This window comes from Agrilus planipennis, unplaced genomic scaffold (assembly GCF_000699045.2).
Source record: "Agrilus planipennis isolate EAB-ADULT unplaced genomic scaffold, Apla_2.0 scaffold112, whole genome shotgun sequence".
Classification (NCBI taxonomy): Eukaryota; Metazoa; Arthropoda; class Insecta; order Coleoptera; family Buprestidae; genus Agrilus; species Agrilus planipennis.
The window spans coordinates 473,923-493,641 of NW_020438886.1; the positions used below are offsets into that span (position 1 = coordinate 473,923).

The following is a 19,719-nucleotide window of genomic DNA, read 5'->3' on the forward strand; positions in this document are numbered from 1 at the left end:
AAAAAGTATTTATTTGAAAAAAAGTATTTTGAAAATACGTATTTTGCATTTAGCATTTAAAATACAAAACGGAAATCTATTTTTTATTTTACATTTGAAATAACAAATCAAAAAAACCATAATAAGCTCTTGAATTTTCATTAAAATATTATTATCAGACAATCAGAACACGCTTCATTATAGATACACACTAGTGGCGAGTTGAGATATTTTGCTGTAGATACATGTTTATATGTTTATATGAAAAGACGATATAAACTGTAAAGTATGAAATATTATTCTAAAAATTCATTTTTGAAATTCATTTTTGAATTTTCAACCCTCTACAAACTACCTCAAATTAATGAGGGAAAAATTGTTGCTGTTGTCACACCCCCGCCGGGAATCGAACCCGGACCTTTGGCTTTACGCACCCACATTTTCCCTCATTAATTTGAGGTAGTTTGTAGTGGGTTGAAAATTCAAAAATGAATTTTCAGAATAATATTTCATATTAAACTAACTCACTTCTAAAAGTATGTATGTGTAACTGTAAAGTAATATAAGTCAAGTAAAGCTATGGAAGAGTATTACGCTTTGTTCAAAAAACTTTGGGAGTACTGTCAGTTTAGAAGAGTCTTTAGGTAGACATGATTGATAAAATCTATTGTCACTCGTGCGATATAACAAGAAAAAATGTCGACAAAGAAATGTGTAACGTTCATGTTCGACAAACGCTTTGTCATACCTGTATAAAGTTTACACAAGAATAACGGTGATTGGCAAAATAATATTGTACTTGCTCTTTCAATATTTTTTCTTATCAAATTTGTCAAACCTTAGATAACTGCACGTGGCTCAGTTCTCAAAGTGAATTTTCAAAAACATAATAAGTATAATTAGATGGCTTATGCAAGTACTTCACGGTGTTGATTATTCTTATTGATTTTAGTTACACACAAGTATAAAAGATTAAAATTTTATTAAATTTAAAAAACATTGGAAAGTAATTGCCACTATTTTATTACAAGTAATTAAGTTTCATGACAAAGCTTTTGAAAACGATATTTCCCTAATGAAGTTATTTTATTCCACTTTTTTAAAAAGTTTAAGTCTTTATCAAAGAATGCCTATAACCGGATAACAACCCCGCTAGATCCTTACGGAAAATGGCCCTCTGCAAACTCTTTGAAACTATGGATTCTCTGATAGTTCTCGTTGTGTAAATCAAAAGTTGCAATGGCTGTATATCGTGAAAACTCATATTTTTGCAATATTATCCCTTAAACTTTCAAAGTACAATTACAGTTATTGAATACGTTCAAGTATAGATATGTCCATATGTTGATGTATTCTACCTACAGTATAATCCGCTTACAATGACATCGAAGGGAAATGACAAACACGTCATACTAAGCGGGCATCATCCATCCATTGCATAGTCTTAGAAAATGAACAACTTTCTATTTTGGTTAGTTATTTAGTTTAATAGAGTGAAAAACTACAGCTTGTATATATTTATTAACAGAAAAAGGAAAGGAAAGATAAATTGTAATATAAATATACATAAGAAGGGTCAGAAAAATGAGCAAAAATGTTATTATTAATCACTTGGGTCACTATAGTCGGATGGTACAGTATTTTTTTGTGGTTAAAAGGTACCCTATGTTCTTTTCTGTAACCCTGAAAATGCATGTAGGAAATTTCATGACGATCGGTTAAGTAGTTAAGGCATGAAATCGCCCAACCAATAAAAATTAAAGTATCTCCCAATTGAAATAGAAATGCGAACTGTAGTTATCCCTGTTTATTTTAAAATGTATTTATATTTGAATGAAAAATCAGAGTTAATTAACATTTTTTATTGATTTTTTAAATAACGCAATGATGACAATTAGACTTATTTGGTGGTCTAATATCTGGGATGTGACTTCTTGGTGAAACATCTTTAATAAACTTTAACTACAAAAAAAACACTTAGAAAACTGTTTCGCTTAGTTTATTATCATACTGTATACGTATTTCGTCTTCTTTGGGCAACGTCAGAAAGTTTAATAAGTATAAACTTATTATCTGTAAAGGACTTATACTTACTATCTCTAGCCGAGACCCAAAAAGACTGGATCGATTTCGATGGCATATTAAAAACACGAAGAGCAGCTTGTTAAGAGTTACCTAGGCGACTTTTCTGTTTAATTCTTTGTTGTTTATGACAATTTTACTTATTTTAAACAAGAAAAAATTATCGTTGTCCGAATGTTATTCATGAGCTCGAAGTCGCGGTAAAAGCTAGTTATCAATCATCATCATCCACTCTATCCTATTCTGATCTAATCCTCGCAATCCCCCAAAACTAGAACAACATCCTTAACTATCTGCGAACAGTAATCTAATCTATGCCCACCTCTACTCCTCTTAACTCCTGTTCTGTTCTTCTGCCTCTAATAGCTTTTCTAGTTTCACGAAATTACGTAAAAAACTACTTTCATGCCCTAGCAACAAAAATACTGTTGACTCTCTTTATTAATATTGTTCAGGTTTAAAAAAAAAAAAAAATATGAGCTTCATACTAGACTTCGTGTCTGAGAAGACCGTAAATAGAAGGTCTCTCTTTACTCTAAGACACCATACGTATACTTTTTCGGCTTAATTATTGTTAGATGTGTTAATAGTCTTCTTTCGCCTATATATCCATAAAAAATTCAATTGTTTAATTAAGGAACGATATTATCCGATGATGCTTCTGTTTTCATATATAAATTACAGCACATAGTTTGTTTACAGCAAACATAAAGAAAACAATTTGATTTGGGATATAGTGAGGTGTTGCATTATCTTGTGGAACATTAATTTTTAGGGCGACGGTATCCGCTGAAAGTCATCTTTAGGTTGTTTTATGTTAAATTTGGAATTCCTATAAGTAATCTATCTAATTTAACTCCAATAAGAATTCGTTACGTTTCAAAACAAAACTTTTGATATACGCCAGCTGTGAAAAACTGAAAACTAGAAGGTATTGCGGTGTGCTAATAAATGCGTATAATCCTAAATTCTTTGAAAACGATTCGAAAAACTTCACTTATTTGTTGAACCCAAAGTTAAGGATACTATGAATTCCATTTCTTTCTCTTATTACAATGTGTAAAAGATCAGAAACAAAATGGGGTTGTAAATATTTTGATATAAAATGGTTGATGTTGAAGTTATATTAATAAAGTTATTTGCAACCTTATCTTAGCTCTGATCTTTCACGGTAAAAAAAATATTTTGGCATCAGTGTCTTTTTTCCAATTAAAACGGGTGACAAAGGCAAATAAGGAAGCATATAGAAGAATTGTTTGTTGTTGAACTGAAGAAACTATAACATAAAGATAAAAAACTATATCTTAATCACTTCAAACAAAAAATGTTAGTCATACTCAATCTTTGTAGCTGGTGATACAGTGCAAACACCACCGTTAGTCTAGAAAAATTCCAATAAGGTTTTCTTAAAAAATATTTTATACTTAAGTAAATGTAGAAAATCAAATAGGTACTACAAAAAAGTATTTATTTGAAAAAAGTATTTTGAAAATAGGTATTTTACATTTAGCATATAAAATACAAAAGGGAAATCTATTTTGTATTTTACATTTGAAATAACAAATCAAAAAAGTATTTGCATTTTGTATTTAAATGCTTTTAAAAGACCATTTTGCATATCTCTACAGACACGTCTCATGTCTTAAGTCGAACTGCTTTGTAATTTGAGCGCATCGACTTCTATCCTCTGTAGTCGAACTTTATGAATAAAAAGAGCCGAAAGTGGCTTGATTATATAAAACTTGATTTACCTGCTAATCCGGTATATAAATTTCATGAGAGCCCACATTTTCGGGAATACCTAAAGACTGTAGGTGTCTCTCCTAACACAGCCCTCCTATTAAGTAAAAAAATTAACGAATATTAATACCGCTTTTGGAATATTTTTATGTACGCCTGCTTCTAACTGCATTGCGAAGAGACAATTTTCCGTACACCGAAGATTAAAAAACCATCCCAAATGCGACTAAATTCGTTAGTTTCTGCATCAATTATGCCATAACTATATTATTTTACAAGGTAAGGATGTGAAGAAATGCTGCTGATGATAGAGGTAGTCACACTTAATTAGACCGGGGCAGCAGTAAACCTAAATACGCTAGCGTGTAATGTATAATTTCAGTAAAATTAAAAAGAGAAAATAAAATTCGAATGATTTTATGATTTTCAGCTAATATTACGTACCACTGTAGAAAAATGTAATTGAAGATGTTATAAAATTATATGTGTCGAAATTAAGGACAAGTTTGCTGTACTTATACAAAAAAAGAAGGTAACCTATTTGAAAGTAAGGAATTTTAACAAAGTTTTATTATTAGATGTTTTGATCCATAAATATTTGCTATGAGGTATTCAACTAATTGTAAGAAAAAGTAGCGTTCATAATTAGCTTACAAACCGCAAAATTTCTCTTTTCTTTGTATCAGAGCAGTAACCCAATACATAAAAGCTTCCATTCTGCTTTTTATACTTTCCAAAGATCATATATAACACTCCAACTGTTGAAATCAACATTCATTGCTATGATTTATATATAGTAAATTTTATGTTNTTAACTCCTGTTTCTGCTTCTAATATATCTTTAACTAAACCTTCATAACTAAGAAGGCGCCCTACCAATCTACCTTACCTTTTTTTATTGACGTACTTTAAACAATGAGAACTTAGAAGGGTTGGTTATTTGAATAGGGGTAAAGTTCATACTTCTTTTACTAGGTATATGAGAATCCAAATTACCTTAAATAAAAGGCAAGATGGAAACACATTTTACTTTGTAAATTTGTTGTTGAAGCCTGAATTTTAATCAGGGTTGATTATTTATGTGATATCGTCTGTTTTGTGGCCTAATTTTGTTGAAATTAATAACTGCCTTCCACATTCATCTTACAACATTAAATCTTCAAATTCAGAAGGTTCAAATTACTAAGACACAAAAATGAATATAATAAGTTTAAACATATATAAATATTAATATTTTCACAATTGGCGAAGGAGCTGGGGGTTAAAAATTACTATTCTCTACCCACCCTTATCTGTTTAATTTTATTTATTATAGCACTAATTCGCGTCGCATTTGTAAGACTTAAGAAATATTTTGGTAGTATTAGAATGGAATAGTACGGATATCTCTGAATAACCTATAAATTGAATTAATATTCTCATTAAAATTTTAACGTCATACCCAAAATAATAAAAAAAACTCTTAACGTACCCTGTGCCTACATATATTATATGTATGTGTTTTTATTTACTGCTTTAAAACGTAACATTTTAAAACCCTGAGCAGCATTAGTTTTATTTACTTTTGTTTATAATTTGTGTATTAATTCGACTTGATATTGATAACCGAGAGTGTAACATTTTAAATCAGCAATAACTAGATCTAAAACTTCAATGTAGCATTTGGATTTTCTTTTTCATAAATGTTTTCTTTTGGATATTAAATGTATCTACTCATAATTTTAAGGATTGATAATGAATACTTATGTATCTATCGTTAAATGGAAGTTCCTCTCTTATTATATCGTAACAATTCAGTACCCAACTAATTTTGAAAGCTGAATGTATGTATTTTTTATACATACTACACATGCATTCATACCTTTTTGATAAAGATGTTTGAAGACTTCTGTATTGGCATTTGAATTTTATAAACAGTGGATTTAATTTATTACGACCTTGGTTATAACGACCATTTTGCTATAGCGACATTAAATCTAAGTCCCTTGAATTTAAAGCATACTTTAGTATAAAATTCATGTGGCTATAGCGACTTCGGATGTAACGCCGACTTCGGATCTAGCGACTGTTTTTTAGTTAATCGTTTGTAACAAATCCCTAGTAATCCCATGCAGATATAGCGACAGGAGTCGGCCGCCAAAGGCACAAAAAGCTTTTTTATATTTTGATTACATCCACACAGACAGTCAGCAAGTGTGGTGACCTTTACCGTCTGTTTATAGATATTAGCCAGGTAGATAGATAAGCGTGTACGCTAAAATGGTTCAGTTAGAAAGTGATATTCTAGGTAGCAACTGTGTTTAGTAAACTTTTCGATAAGTATTACTCCTAGATGCACATGTACTATCTATTACTATCTATTAAAAAAAGACAGAAATCGTTTAAAAATTGAAAACTATACATGCGTATCTGTATTTGCTTACGTCTGCCTGTAACGACTTCCGAATGTAACGACGAAATTACAGTGGTCCCATTGTCGTCATTATTATTCGAAATCCACTATTTTTATAAAGGCAAATAATCAGCTACAAATGAAGGTATCGAGCTTAACAATTGGTACATAACTTTTGCATCGCATTTTAGTATTTTAATATCACCTTTACCACATGAAATGTTTTTAATATCCGGCGACAGATTCTAGAAGGATTAACCAAAGGTAAAATTAACGATTAGAGAATTTTAGAAATAACACTATCAATATTTGCAATGTCTAAAAGGTTCTTGATTCGTCAAATCTTGAATTCGATCTTATTTACGGCAAAGCAAAGTTGTTGATATCAGTTAGTTAAAAAGGATTCGAATCCTTTCATATCGTATTTTAAATTGCGTTGTTGATCTCCCAATGGCTTCTTCTGGGTGACTGGAAATATAATGATCTCTTCTCTATTTCGGTTGTTTATGATTATTTTATCTTGAAGTAGATTTTCTTAGAAATCTGGAGCACTTCATTATCTACTGCGTAAGGAGTTTTCTAGACCAAACAAAGCGCGTAAGGTCTAGGAGGTATTCCAATATTTACTTTAAATGTTACGGAATTGTTTTCACCTTACAGGTGCGTAGAAAATAAAAAAAAAACTTAAATGTAAGATGTATGCAAGTATGTGCGCTTGCTTTAAAATAAATTGAGAACGAACCTATCGGAAATCATGATAGGTCAAACGAACAGAACTGAATAGAACTGAGACTTGCACTCTCAGTAAGTGATGGTTAATTATTCTTTTCTTGTAATACTCACGGGTAGGTAAAGGAAGTGTTGCAATCCTCATCGGATGCCATACTTGCAGAGTCCTAATAAACTGGTCACTAATATTATACTGCACCATCCAGTTTGATTCGTGATAGGCTCTTATTAGTAACTCACTATCTACATAATTCTGTGGTGATTATTACTACTTAAGTCGAGTATTTGCCGGGCAAATATGTGTTTTCCTCAGGCGTGTTTGTTTTGGCACTTTATCTCCACTAACACTAGCACATTGGCGCCCGAAAAGACGAAAACTTCAGTATGATAATACACGAAAGAAGAAAAATGAGAGAACAGTCTCGACCCACCAAGTCGAAAGTTTTTCTTGGCTTGAAAGCTGGTAACGACAATCGGTTTTCGTTCAATAAAATTGATCGGTACGATTTTGTGACTGGGCAGTTTTCGGTTTCAGACGCGGTGGTACGATAAAACGATGGGGTAAGCGAGGGTGGCGCGGACGCACGGCGCGCAGGTCTTACTTTAATCGAGACACTTGTTGCGTCTTTCCGTCGGTTCAAGAGCGTGCAGTGTGGGACAGGTGTGCGAGGTGTTGTTCACTGCTCGTTTATAAGGATACTGATACATAGACAGCAGCGTACGTATTGTGGGCTGGCATCACGACTATACCTGCCCGTTCGTTATTCCTACCTGTGTATGTACCTATGTACGTTTGTTTGTGTGGTACGTACCATGACATGGTACCAGACTGAGCGCTGCCCTTTCTTCGGCCACCGACGGTACTACGAACTGAGAGGAGAGCAACGAAAGATCCACTATGAAGAAGAAGAAGAAGTAGAAGAAGAAGAACAGATATAGACGGAAAATAGACAAGCTTTCGAATTTTCCACGCGATTGGTCTGCGCTTCTCTTTTTGCCTCTCTCTCTCTCACTGTCTCTTTGTCAATTGACCAGAAAGAAATGGAATGTGGGAATCCGATTCCTCAAATAATGTGAGACCAGTAGACACCTATGTACCTAGGAAGGTATATGGATATAGGTACCAACCAGTATTTTCAATGGCACGAAATATCATTCTGGAACGTAGGTACGTACGGATGGGTTCGGATATTTCATGGCCCGTTCGTTGAAAATTCTGACCCATCTTGAATATTAATCCGATGTAACGTAAATTTGAAGACAATAAGCTTTCAACTTCACACAACCCAAAACGCCTCGGCTAATGTAAAATTATTCAAAAATATCTTTACAAATCGGGAGCTTTTACGATTGTCTTTTGATAAACATGACTGCTAAATTACTTACTTCAATTCCTAGCCGAATATGCACCAAGGGAGGAAATATGTAAACTTGTCCATGATACTCTTTACTTTTTCTGCCTACATATTAGGTAGGTATAGAATATACTAATAATTATTACGGAACTCAATACTAAAATTTAAGTTATATGTGATTATGCAGATACTTATGATTTTACATTCTCATTTTTATGGGACTCAATATGTTTTGAAAATATGAAACGGTGTGACCCATCTTTGGCTCGAAAGAAACAAAAGCTGGTTACGTCCCTGATATTATTACACATTGGAAAAACCCTAAAGCACACGGCGAAATGTCGATGTGGTTATATAAGTAAAAATGACACTGTTTTATCCCTTAAGCGCTTCTAGCTTTAGATTTTAAGTTCTAATTGGATTAATTAAGTATTCTTATACCTGACATATTATTTACTTTATGAAATACTGAGCTTTTGCTCATGGAATCACGTTTACTGTCAAATCACGGTGAAAAGCTAATAAACTAACCATACGTTTTTCTGATATAAAAGATAACCTGTATCCACTAATCCAGGACGTCGATCGTTTATCCACCAAGTTTCAACCAATTCCTTTCTACCATTTAAGTACAGGTCAAGACTTGTATTTGTACATTAGCAGAACAGGATGAAGACTATTTGTACTATGAGACTTTTATCGCTTGGTTGTTACGATATTTCGAAATTTTGTGGCAATAAATAGTATACTGCAGGTTATGATGAGCGAGAGAGTTATTTTTTGAAAATAATTCGTATTTTTCTACAAAACTGTAGTAGACCGTAAATGAAAGGATATAAACGCTCCCTAATTTATCTTTCTTTTCTTCGTCTACTTGATGGTTACAATATTCTATTCTCTTATCTTTTACTAGAGCTTTGCGTTCGTACGATAATACCACTAGTATTAACTAATATTAAGTTCTCTCTTAGTAGAATAGATAGATAAAGCTAAATATTATGAACGGGAGCTTAAGAAATAGGATGTGGAAATAGTCACAGAGGGTATTCTGATCCTGTGTCTGACATAGCAGATAAAGACCACAAGCAATAGTGACTAGGCGAAAGTTCGAAATGGACTTATCTATGGTCCATGGTGATCTACTAGAATATTTTGAAAATCGATGTGTTCAATGTTTTATAAAGTTGGAGAAGATCAATTTTGTTATAGCGTTACACGCATCACGGATGTGCTACCTTTGCCTATCTAGATGACCATAAGAAGGAGGTTCTTAAAGAGAAACTAGACTAAGATTAGTTCCTGATAGAGGACAGCAGCTCTTTCAGCATCAGGATGGCAGATATCACTAGGATCAGTGTGGCACTCTGATGCAGAATACTGTGATGTGGCAGGCAACGGGAAACCACCATATTGTGATATCTCAAGTAAAGCATAAAGAAACTCAAATGATGGCCTCCTTTGGGGTAAACTAGTACTCCATTCGGATGTCTGGGGGGACTACCTCGGGCGATGTTATCAAGTGTAATAGGGAAATATGCAATATTTCGAAGCGAGGAATGTTAAAGCAATGAGGCAAGCAGGGAAGTTGGAAAATTTGAAAGTTGAGATGAATAGATTATCTAATTGATTCGAATTAGAAATAGTAGGCATTAATGAAGTCCGTTGGCCAGAAGCTGGAGACGTCTGGAGTGCAGGACAGAGTGTAGAAAGTTTACAAAAAGCAGTAGGAAAGTGATGGTTAAATTAAACTCGAAATCGGCAAATACGGTAATAGTGCGGGTCTATATGCTTACAATGATGAAGATGTAGAAGAGGTATATGCAAATATTGAAGACGTGTTAAATTTAGTGAAAAAACAGGAAAACCTAATAGTTGTAGGAGACCTTACCGCAGTAATAGGTAAAGGTAAAAAAGGTGCAATAGCAGGTTTTTCTGGATTAGGCTGTAGAAATTATAGGGGAGATGGAGTGATAGTTGTTATAAAGACTAATCTTAAATTCAAAATTCCGAAAAAGAAGGAATGTAGGAGAAGTCTTGACTTGTATGTAATGTAACGAAACGCGTAGTAGGCTAGATATAAGGACAGACGAAATACTAAAGGAGGCGGGAGAAACGAATGACAGGAACGTAGAGACAGAACGGCACTACATTACAACGTGCCTGAGGTCAGCTGCAGATACATCAGGTCCTTAAACAAAACGAATGTAGGAAACCCTGGATAACAAACTCGATTGTAGGACTAATAGAAGAAAGGCGGAAATACAAGAACAGGACAGACAAATATAAGCAAAACAAAAATTCTGGTATGCAAAGGAAGAAAAAGAAGGAAAGGAAAAATCAGAAGAAGCGGCTGATTTTCGGTATTTAGGAAGTTAGATTACTCAGGATGGAAGGAGCAACATAAATATAAAGATAGCGGAGGGTCGAGTCGCCTCCAAAGAAAGAAGGATGGTGAACGCGGCGGAAAATAAAAGGATAGAAGCGTTCGAAATGTGGTGTTACAGGTGAATGATGAGGATACCGTGGATAGAGAAGGTTAGAAATGAAGAGATATTAGAAAGAGAGAATGGAGGGCGCTACGCAAGTCACTAAGGAATAGGTTGGTAGGACACCTTCCCATGAAGGTCTAGTAAGAGACATATTAGAAGTAGAAACATGAATTAAGTGGAGTAGAGGTAGACCTAGATTAGATTACTGTTCGCAAATAGTTAAGATGTGGAATCTTCTAGTTTTAGGGAAATGCGAAGAAGGGTAGAAAAGAATGGAGGTGCGTTATTAGCCAAATTAAATTCCATTTCTTCCTTTTGCAGTAATAGCAGAACAAATCAGAACCAAAAAGGAGTGAAATAAATTAATTTACAATATACACACGTCAACTTTTGCTGTTAATTAAACATTTACTGTTTTATCTTTATGTGCTTAACTAATATCTGGCTTTGTAACATGTAACCAACCATGCTCTGAAAAAGTTTGTCATGAACATCTGAGGACTTTAAATAACCGAGTAAAGAGTCCAAATTTTAGTCTGTACTTGTGTAAGTCTTCGCCCTTTTTTTTGGATCTGATTTGTTCTTTTATTAAATAATACTGGAGTATGCAGGTGTATTTGTTATCAATTTTTGAAGGTTTGGACACTTAACTTTTCATATCGACTTAAACTTATTTGTACCACTTACATTAGCTGCAGTCTCTCATGTACAGGAACAAATGACCAAGTTTGTGAAAATGGAACATTACTAAATTGTGAATAAATGTATCTATGTATAAAGATATGTAGCAACTGGTCTATCTTGTTTCCTGTCTTATTTTTGTATGTCGTTGTTTAGTATAGTTATAGTGAAACCGCTATCTCGCATGTAATTAAATTAACTTGAAAAGGCAACTATAGTTTTCCCATCATTGTTTGAATAACTGTTACGAAAGTACGGGGTATTTATGTGTGCCTCAAGATAACGAGATCTAGACAGGTTTATTGGATCATACTTGCAAAATATTCCGGAGCAACCGTTATGAATACCATTCCCGCGCGTATAGGATGCCAAAAAAAGGTCATTATTGAGATAGGATTCGGGAGTACACCATTATAAATACGCTTATCCCAAACGGAAAGTCTTAAATCCAAAGTGAATGTAGTTTCGTGTTTTTTGACGTAGAACCACGTCTTCTCCGACGGTACGAAGGAGAGGGTCAAATGCTCGACATTTAGAAAATAGTAATTAATGTCATTTATTTCGATTCGATTTCCTGTTCAAACAAACGCTTTTTAAAAATAATAATTAGAATTCATTTTTAGTGATGTTATTAAATGCTTTCGTCTTACAGTTTTCTTAATGTTTGAACTACTTCCACTTCTGTAACCCTTATATAATGTCTCCACAAACATAGGAACTTAATATTAATATTTAGGAGAATGATTTAAAGAAAGTGTAAATATTTTTAGAACATCAGTATTTATTTAAAGTTTCTGCATAAATATCTCTAGATAAATATCGAGACATGATCTCTTTCCTTATATGTAGACATCCATCAATTTAAATCAGTCAGAACCTATTTTTACATTCGAATATTTTCTCCTAATTTTATACATCTAGATCCGTTGGTTCCGGAACACAACAATCTCCAAAATTGGGGAATGTACATCGAGTTCCTGTATTACTAACAAAAAGAACAATAAACAAAGTGCACAAGACTATCACACATGCGAGCCATATGTCCAAATAAATTAACAATTTGTTATTTTTTAATGCTTTAAAACAGAAACAAACTTTTCCATTTGGTTGTAATTTATTGGAAGAACAACTATTGTTTGAAGATTGTTTAGCTGCAAAGGATATTCCAAAATAAAGATCCACGTATGTTTTCCTTGCATGTCACAATTAAATCCGGTCGGAATATTTCGTGAACGTATGTAGGTACAGTAAAGGAAGTGGAGTGTTCGTAAATTTATTTTCTTGAACAAAAAGGATAATTCGATGAAGTAAAATAATATTTTTCGCGACCGGGGAAAGTACGTGCGATGCCATCAGTTATACGCTCTAAATCGAAGTGTAACGACAGACAACAAATGTCAAGAGTCCGGAACAGTTTTAGCGGAATAAAATGAGACACGAGTGAAGAAACTGTGACAAAACTCATCATCAACAAGATGTAGGAGCAGTTGGTCTGTGACGTACGTAGGTACACTGGTATCCGGCTAATCTTGACGATTGTATCGTACGTGGGCAGAGCTCTACTACCTATTTTGCCTGCGATGGATGGCTGAAGGAGAACGCATTAGTAAGTTATGATTGATGGTGCGTAAAAGTCGGTAGCACTCAAATGACTCCGGTAATTACTCTACGAGGTAATAAATTATGAAATTCAGGAGTTTCGCCGTATAATGTTGTGGGCTTTCTTAGCCAAAACACACCATTACCAACGGAAAATTTTACGAGATTCAATAGCACGCTTCGTTAATTATACGGCGTGTCACTAAGGTACAACGTGATAACAAAATTGTGATAAGAATTATTAGAATCGATTTGGTTATTTGCATACTTCGATATTTTCATTGTAGTCTATCAGATGTTGGACCACGAAAACCATTATTTTCTTAAGCTTCAAAATTTATCACAAAAATCTTATAATTGTCTGCTCAAACGAAAATCAAAACGGCTTTATTGTGTGTTCTTGCTGGCAATAGCACTTTTCTGCTACGGTATTGTCTTCAAATAGGCGTTTTAGTAAATTATTGCTTATTTTTGAGTCACATTTTCTTGATATTGCTCATACTCCATCAACAGTTGGTGAAAATGCGTAGGTAGCCATAATCAATATTGTACCTTAAATCCCTCATCATAATAAGGTCGTCAGAGTCCTAAGACTGGTTGGACACGCACCTCTACTCTTTCTTATCCTGATCTAATCTTCGCATTTCCCTAAAACTAGAACATCTAATATCCTTAACTATTTGCGAACAGTAATCTAATCTAGGTCTACCTTATAGAATTCCACAGGGTCCTCTGTTCTCTTACCTCTTCATTTCTAACCTTCTCTATCCACGGTATCCCCATCAATCGCCTGTAACACCACATTTTAAACGCTTCTAACCTTTTCTTTTTCACAGCGCCCACCGTCCATGTTTGGCACCTGTACAGCGCCGTGCTCCAAACATACAACTCTTTAACAAACTTAAATTCTTAGTGTAGATAAAATATCAATAGCATGATATAAAAATTACTTTGATCACAAGACGATGAAAAGTGTACCGCCAATATTGATTATAAGATTTTCACCAACGTTTGACTCCAAATGCCAAAATACCATAACAGAAATATAAAACCCATCCCTTTTAGAGAAGACTGACGGTTGGTAACAAGGAGCGATAATGAAATGGTTTCACATTTTATTTGGATAAGTTTAGAAGGTTATTTTAACAAATTTTGGAGCTTAAGAAAATACTAATTAAGTAAGATCTAACAGCTCTCGGGCTATTTTTATTGCTGGTTTTATTCGTATGAATTTCACTTTTTATCGACATTTCGTATGGTTCGCAGTTCAATTTTTCACGGTAAATATGAACTTACGTATCTGGATTATATGGTCCTATGTTTATGTGTGACGTTTGTGATTGGTTTTGGTCAATCAAATGTGGAGATTGGGCAATTTTACCAAATTTGGTTGGTTTTCCATTCATTTATTCACTGTGTTTGATTAAATTGATGTTTTCGTTAAATATATGAAAAGCGTTAAACGCTAATGTTTTAGTATGATGTTCTCCTATGGTCGAATGCATGCGAGGTACAGGCCTGACGGTGGAAGCTGGCGGAAATTTTAAAATGGCGTGGATGCGCGGTAGCAAAAGTAGGCAGTTTTAGGTATAAAGATTGCAGCCCTCATTCTTCAGTATTCCTATCAGGGGCGTGGATTAAATATTTAAAAATAGGGATTAGTGAGCAAATAATAGACAGACAAACAGAAGAACTAACTGTTGATGTGGTGACAGTGATAGAGATTCCCATGATAAGAGTGAATGTAAAAACTAACTATAAAACAAAAGCAATAGATTAATTTTTTCTTTTTGATAAGTCATGTTTTTACATTATTTTCTAGTACGCTACTGTCCCATCTGTATTAATACTATAATTTACGCCTACTGAAAGCTTATTTGTGTATCGGTTCCAAGTGACTTACCCAAATAGGTCATAAATGGGCAAGTACCTGCGCGACCGCTCGCCAGCTTCCTTCGTCAGACCTGTACCTACTTTAATCTAACATCGCTTTGGTGTTCTTTAATTCGTTGGGTGATTGTCCTTCTGCTTTCTTTGTAAAATTTGGTCCAAATTAAAGAACCCTTTGGTTAATGGTCAACCCCATGCTTTTTAGCCCAGCTGCTATTGTAATACTATGATATTGTTTTCTAATGCATATAACTTTATTTTTTGATCAACTTCTAATTTTTACTGTAGAATTGATGTTTATCCAATTTCCCGAATAACACGGTCGTAATTTTATATGAATTTTATGATAATTTGATTTGCCGGAAAACTAGATAGTCGAACACATGCAAAGCATACACATATGTCTGTTTATTCTTACAGTAGATAATTGCTATAAACATTTTGTGTTTCAACAACCTTGGTTCTGATATCGTTTTCCGCGCTATGCAGCCACTCATTGCCATTAAATTCTTTTACTTTTTACGTGATGTCATTCTCTCGTGTATGGATATACACGTGTACACACACATATACATATGTAATGTGTTGTCTAATCAAAGTCTACTGCTTCCTGCCAGTTTACTTGCCAGTGCAAATACTTAAAATTAGACTGTCATTTTTTTATAGCAACATATCTACCGTTTTTTTGTAACATACTTGAGTTTGTTTTTTACTTTGTTGCTGTGCGTTTTACCAATGCTAAATATCGCTGACAATCAGCGTATCATAATTTATGATTTATTGCTTCCCTTTTAAACGTAGAACAGTCAATTGTTTTGGTTTGGGACTCCGTATGAATTTTCTTGCCTGTAATGAATGCGACCCTTGAGAGACATCCATATACGACCAACTTTCCAGTATAATGAAAGAAGGAAAGGCTAATAATAATTGTTATAACATATAACTAATAAAAGTATTAGTTGTTGTTAATAGAAGCACCCTTTTTTTAAGTCTGTAAAATCCTACCGCAAGTATAGAGGGATACATGTGCAGGTTAAGATGCTACAAGAAAATCGAACTTCTACAGCGTGTAATGAGTGCCGAGGTTTGGAGGGTGTAAACCAGATGTAATAAACAATCGCATGATGAGTTCTGCATCGTTAAAAGCGAAAAATTTTTTAAGAAAATCACAATAATTTACAATCCTAAGCTGGTCTTGTGCGTGAATTGGAAACATAGGTGTCTACCGAATAGCGTAGTAAGATAAAAGGTCTGCAGTTATATGGACGAAGAATGTAAACATTACCGATAATCGAACGTCTAACATAAACATAAAGAAATAAAAAACGTAATTTTATTAAAACAAATCTTCACGTCATCAAGGCGCGTTATCTTCATCTCCGGTTGGTTGTTAGTAAACTTCCCAAAAAAGTCAAATAAGTCTCCAAAATTTGTACATCACACATTTAGCGGAAATAGTCCTTCAAATCGCGTAGAATGTAGGCACGACATTCGAATTTGTGTTGCACCAATACTGATTATTGTGATAATTAAAAATTATATTCTGCGTGAAGCAAATTTGTCAGTAAACAACGCCCTTTTATAGTGCTCTATCACCTTCTGCAAGCTCGGCACTTATTTCTGTTACACCCTGTACTTGTACAAAGCGTCATGTCAAGAAACATCCATTATGATTTCTGATCTCATGACCTATCTTATTGAACCACAACCGAGGTTCTTTCGTTCATTCCCGAATTTCCCAAATGTATAAATACAAATAATAGGATAAAGAGTGATAATAATTTATAAAGTTTCAAAGTCAAGTAAAATTTCTATTAAGAACTCTATTTTTTATCGTGCTACAACATTTGTGGGATATTTTTTCTAGTATTGTTCCTTAACGTGAAATAAATATTATTAAATTTGTGATATCATTATTATATATAGCGCCGATAAGATTTTGTTCAGGCATAAAATGCAGTATAATGTCTTGACAGCATTTCGCTTTGGTGTACGCAGACGGCGTGTATTTTTCTAAACTTTTCGAAATATGCGTTAATTACTGTTTTTATTACAACTCGTTCTATGCCGTTCAAATAACAAAAGGTAATTACACTTTACTAGCACCATAAACTTAAGGAACATATAATATCAGGCAAATCAGGAAAAATCGAATTAACATCAAAGTTTTCTTACAGGTTTAAAAATATTCATTCACTGCCAACCGTAATTGGAAATTTGTTATTACTAATTAAAAGTATGCCTTAAAATAAAACTAGTGCTATGGTGTGCCAGTTTAGGAAATTATTTATTTCATAGGATATAAGTCATATTTCTTAATTGATAGTAAATAAGGAAAAGTTGCTGATTTTAGGTATCTAGGAAGTCAGATAAGTCAGAACGGAAGGAGTAGTAGAAATATAAAGCAGAGAATAGCGCAGGATCAAGTCGCCTTTAATATAAAGAAGTTACTTCTAAGCTCGCGAACAATTAATTTGGAAATTCGAGAAAGATTTTTAAAGGTGTATGTTTGGAGCGCGGCGCTGCACGAGTGCGAAACATGGACGGTGGGGGCGGCGAAAAAGAAAAGGTTAGAAGCGTTCGAAATGTAGTGTTACAGGCGAATGATGTGGATACCGTGGATAGAGAAATGAAGAGGTATTGGAAAGAATAGGAGAACAGAGGACTCTATGCAAGTCAATAAGAAATAGGCGAGATAGGTTGGTAGGACGTTTTATCAGGCATTTAGGTCTAATCAGAGACATATTAGAGGCAGAAATAGGAGTAGAAGTAGACCTAGATTAGATTACTGTTCGCAAATGGTTAAGGATGTGGAATGTTCTAGTTCTAGGGAAGTGCGAAGATTAGCTCAGGATAAGAAAGAGTGGAGGTGCGTGTCCAACCAGTCAGGTTCTCAGGCATGAAGGTCTAGTCAGAGATATATTAGAGGCAGAAACGGAAGTTAGGAGAGGTAGAGGAGAGGAGAGACCTAGATTAGATTACTGTTCGCAAATAGTTAAGGATATGGGCTGTCCTAATTTTAAGGAAATGCGAAGATTAGAATCAGGATTAAGATCAGGATAGGAAAGAGTGGAGGTGCTTGTCCAACCAGTCATAGGACTGAAGACCTTATGATGATGAAACATCTTTTAGAAACTTCAGTCCTGCTTTCAATATTTTTTTTATCAGAATAGTTGCCGATAAACTTTTACTTATGCAAAAATTGTCTGGAAAAAGGAACCAACTCTCTAACTAGCGCACAACAAAAAAGCATAAGTCTAAATGCTCCTCAGGAAGTTATTCAGTGGTCGCTCCCCTGTTTTTTATATTCTACTAAAATAAAAATGAAATTTCTAAGTAGTCAAGCGGGCGGACGTTCCATTCAGTAATACGCTGAACTGAAGAAAATATGTAACGGGGTATCCAATTGTCAACTTATAAGGGAAAAGCATTCGTTGCTGTAATGTCCGCTCAGCTTCGAACATTTAAAACAGACCCCGAAATGGTTTATAACAACATACCGATCGTTGTGCGACATCGCCGTATAAAATATCTGAATAAAAATAATTGCAACATCGCATCAGATAAAAAGAATATTGGTTGCTTCGTACTTAATAAACGGCACCTGTACTTACGTTCGGTCTTGTAGATGGTCTCTTAATTTATGTACAGCAATTAATAAATATAACACTTAAGTAATTATTTAATTGTGAATAAACGGAAAATGTTTTAAAAGGAATTTAATTCTGCAAAATTAATTAAACTGTTTTACAACGGACGACATTCAAAAACACTTGAAGTATTGGCACTATACCTGTAAAAATGTTCCAAACATCCTATGCCGATGTCAGGTGGTTACAATTGATTTCCGTACTACTATTTATTTACGTATTTTTCTTAAAAATAATCCATTAAAAAACAAATTTGAAGTGCTATAACAATATTTTGGAATGAATACAAGATAAAGGGTAGATCATCATGAGCGTTTTAGTAATGATTTAAGGAGCTGAACAATAGTGGAGAGCTCTAAGTAAAAAACCAAGGTGTGTCAAGTTCCTGAGAGAGAACATCAGCTCTTTCGATACTTGCGATGATAGAGGCCAGGGGTGCAACAAGGAGGGGGGGGTTCACGGGTGGCCGGGCACCCACTCGATTGGGTCACTCAATCAGTTCCAGTCAATTCAGATAATAACCCAAGTTGAAAGTTCGGTTTAAATACTTCAAGCTCATAAATGAGCAGCCGAACTCGATCTTTTCAATATTTTAATTCAATATATTGGTGACCTTTTTTTGTTTTTTTAAGTCATTTATAGTATTATGATGGGTGCATCCAGTCAAACTGTAACGTTCGATGCTGTGTTCTCTTCCAGGCTTTTTGGCCGTGGTCCGTGGAATCTTGCTTTACCAGACGTTTCGCCATTCTTTTCTGACGGCATCTTCAGTGGTGACTGATAACATCAGTTACTACTCAGCATCTGCCCAGTCACCTTTGAAGATGCCGTCAGCAAAGAACGGCGAAACGTCTGGAAAAACAAGATTTCACGGACCACGGCCAAAAAGCTCGGAAGAAAACACAGCATCGATAGACGCCGGCCGTGAAAGCCTAAGAACTACAGAAACTGTAACGCTGTTGCGCCCCTGGTAGAGACCATGGGAGTCGATATGGTGCTTCACTGTAATGTGGATATCGATAACCGATAACCAAAACCAGTTACCGCCCAAGACTAATCCCGGGTACTGTCACCGAAACTACTCTAAAAGTGTAGATACAAGTCCGTTACTGGACGACTTTGACTTTCACAAT

The 19,719-nt window shown here is 34.4% G+C and overlaps 2 protein-coding genes across 5 annotated transcripts in view; one reads left to right on the top strand and one right to left on the bottom strand.

The window, feature by feature from the left end:
- Positions 1–7,777, bottom strand: part of LOC108737044 (myb-like protein O) — a 148,581-nt gene extending 140,804 nt beyond the window's left edge. The window contains exon 1 of the mRNA XM_018469696.2: positions 7,037–7,777. Within this exon, the coding sequence (XP_018325198.1) occupies positions 7,037–7,077 (41 nt within the window). The 5' untranslated portion in view covers positions 7,078–7,777. The remainder of the gene's footprint in view (positions 1–7,036) is intronic.
- LOC108737052 overlaps positions 1–19,719 on the top strand; it is a 245,140-nt gene that overhangs the window by 136,425 nt on the left and 88,996 nt on the right. The gene's annotated exons all lie outside the window — the stretch shown is intronic.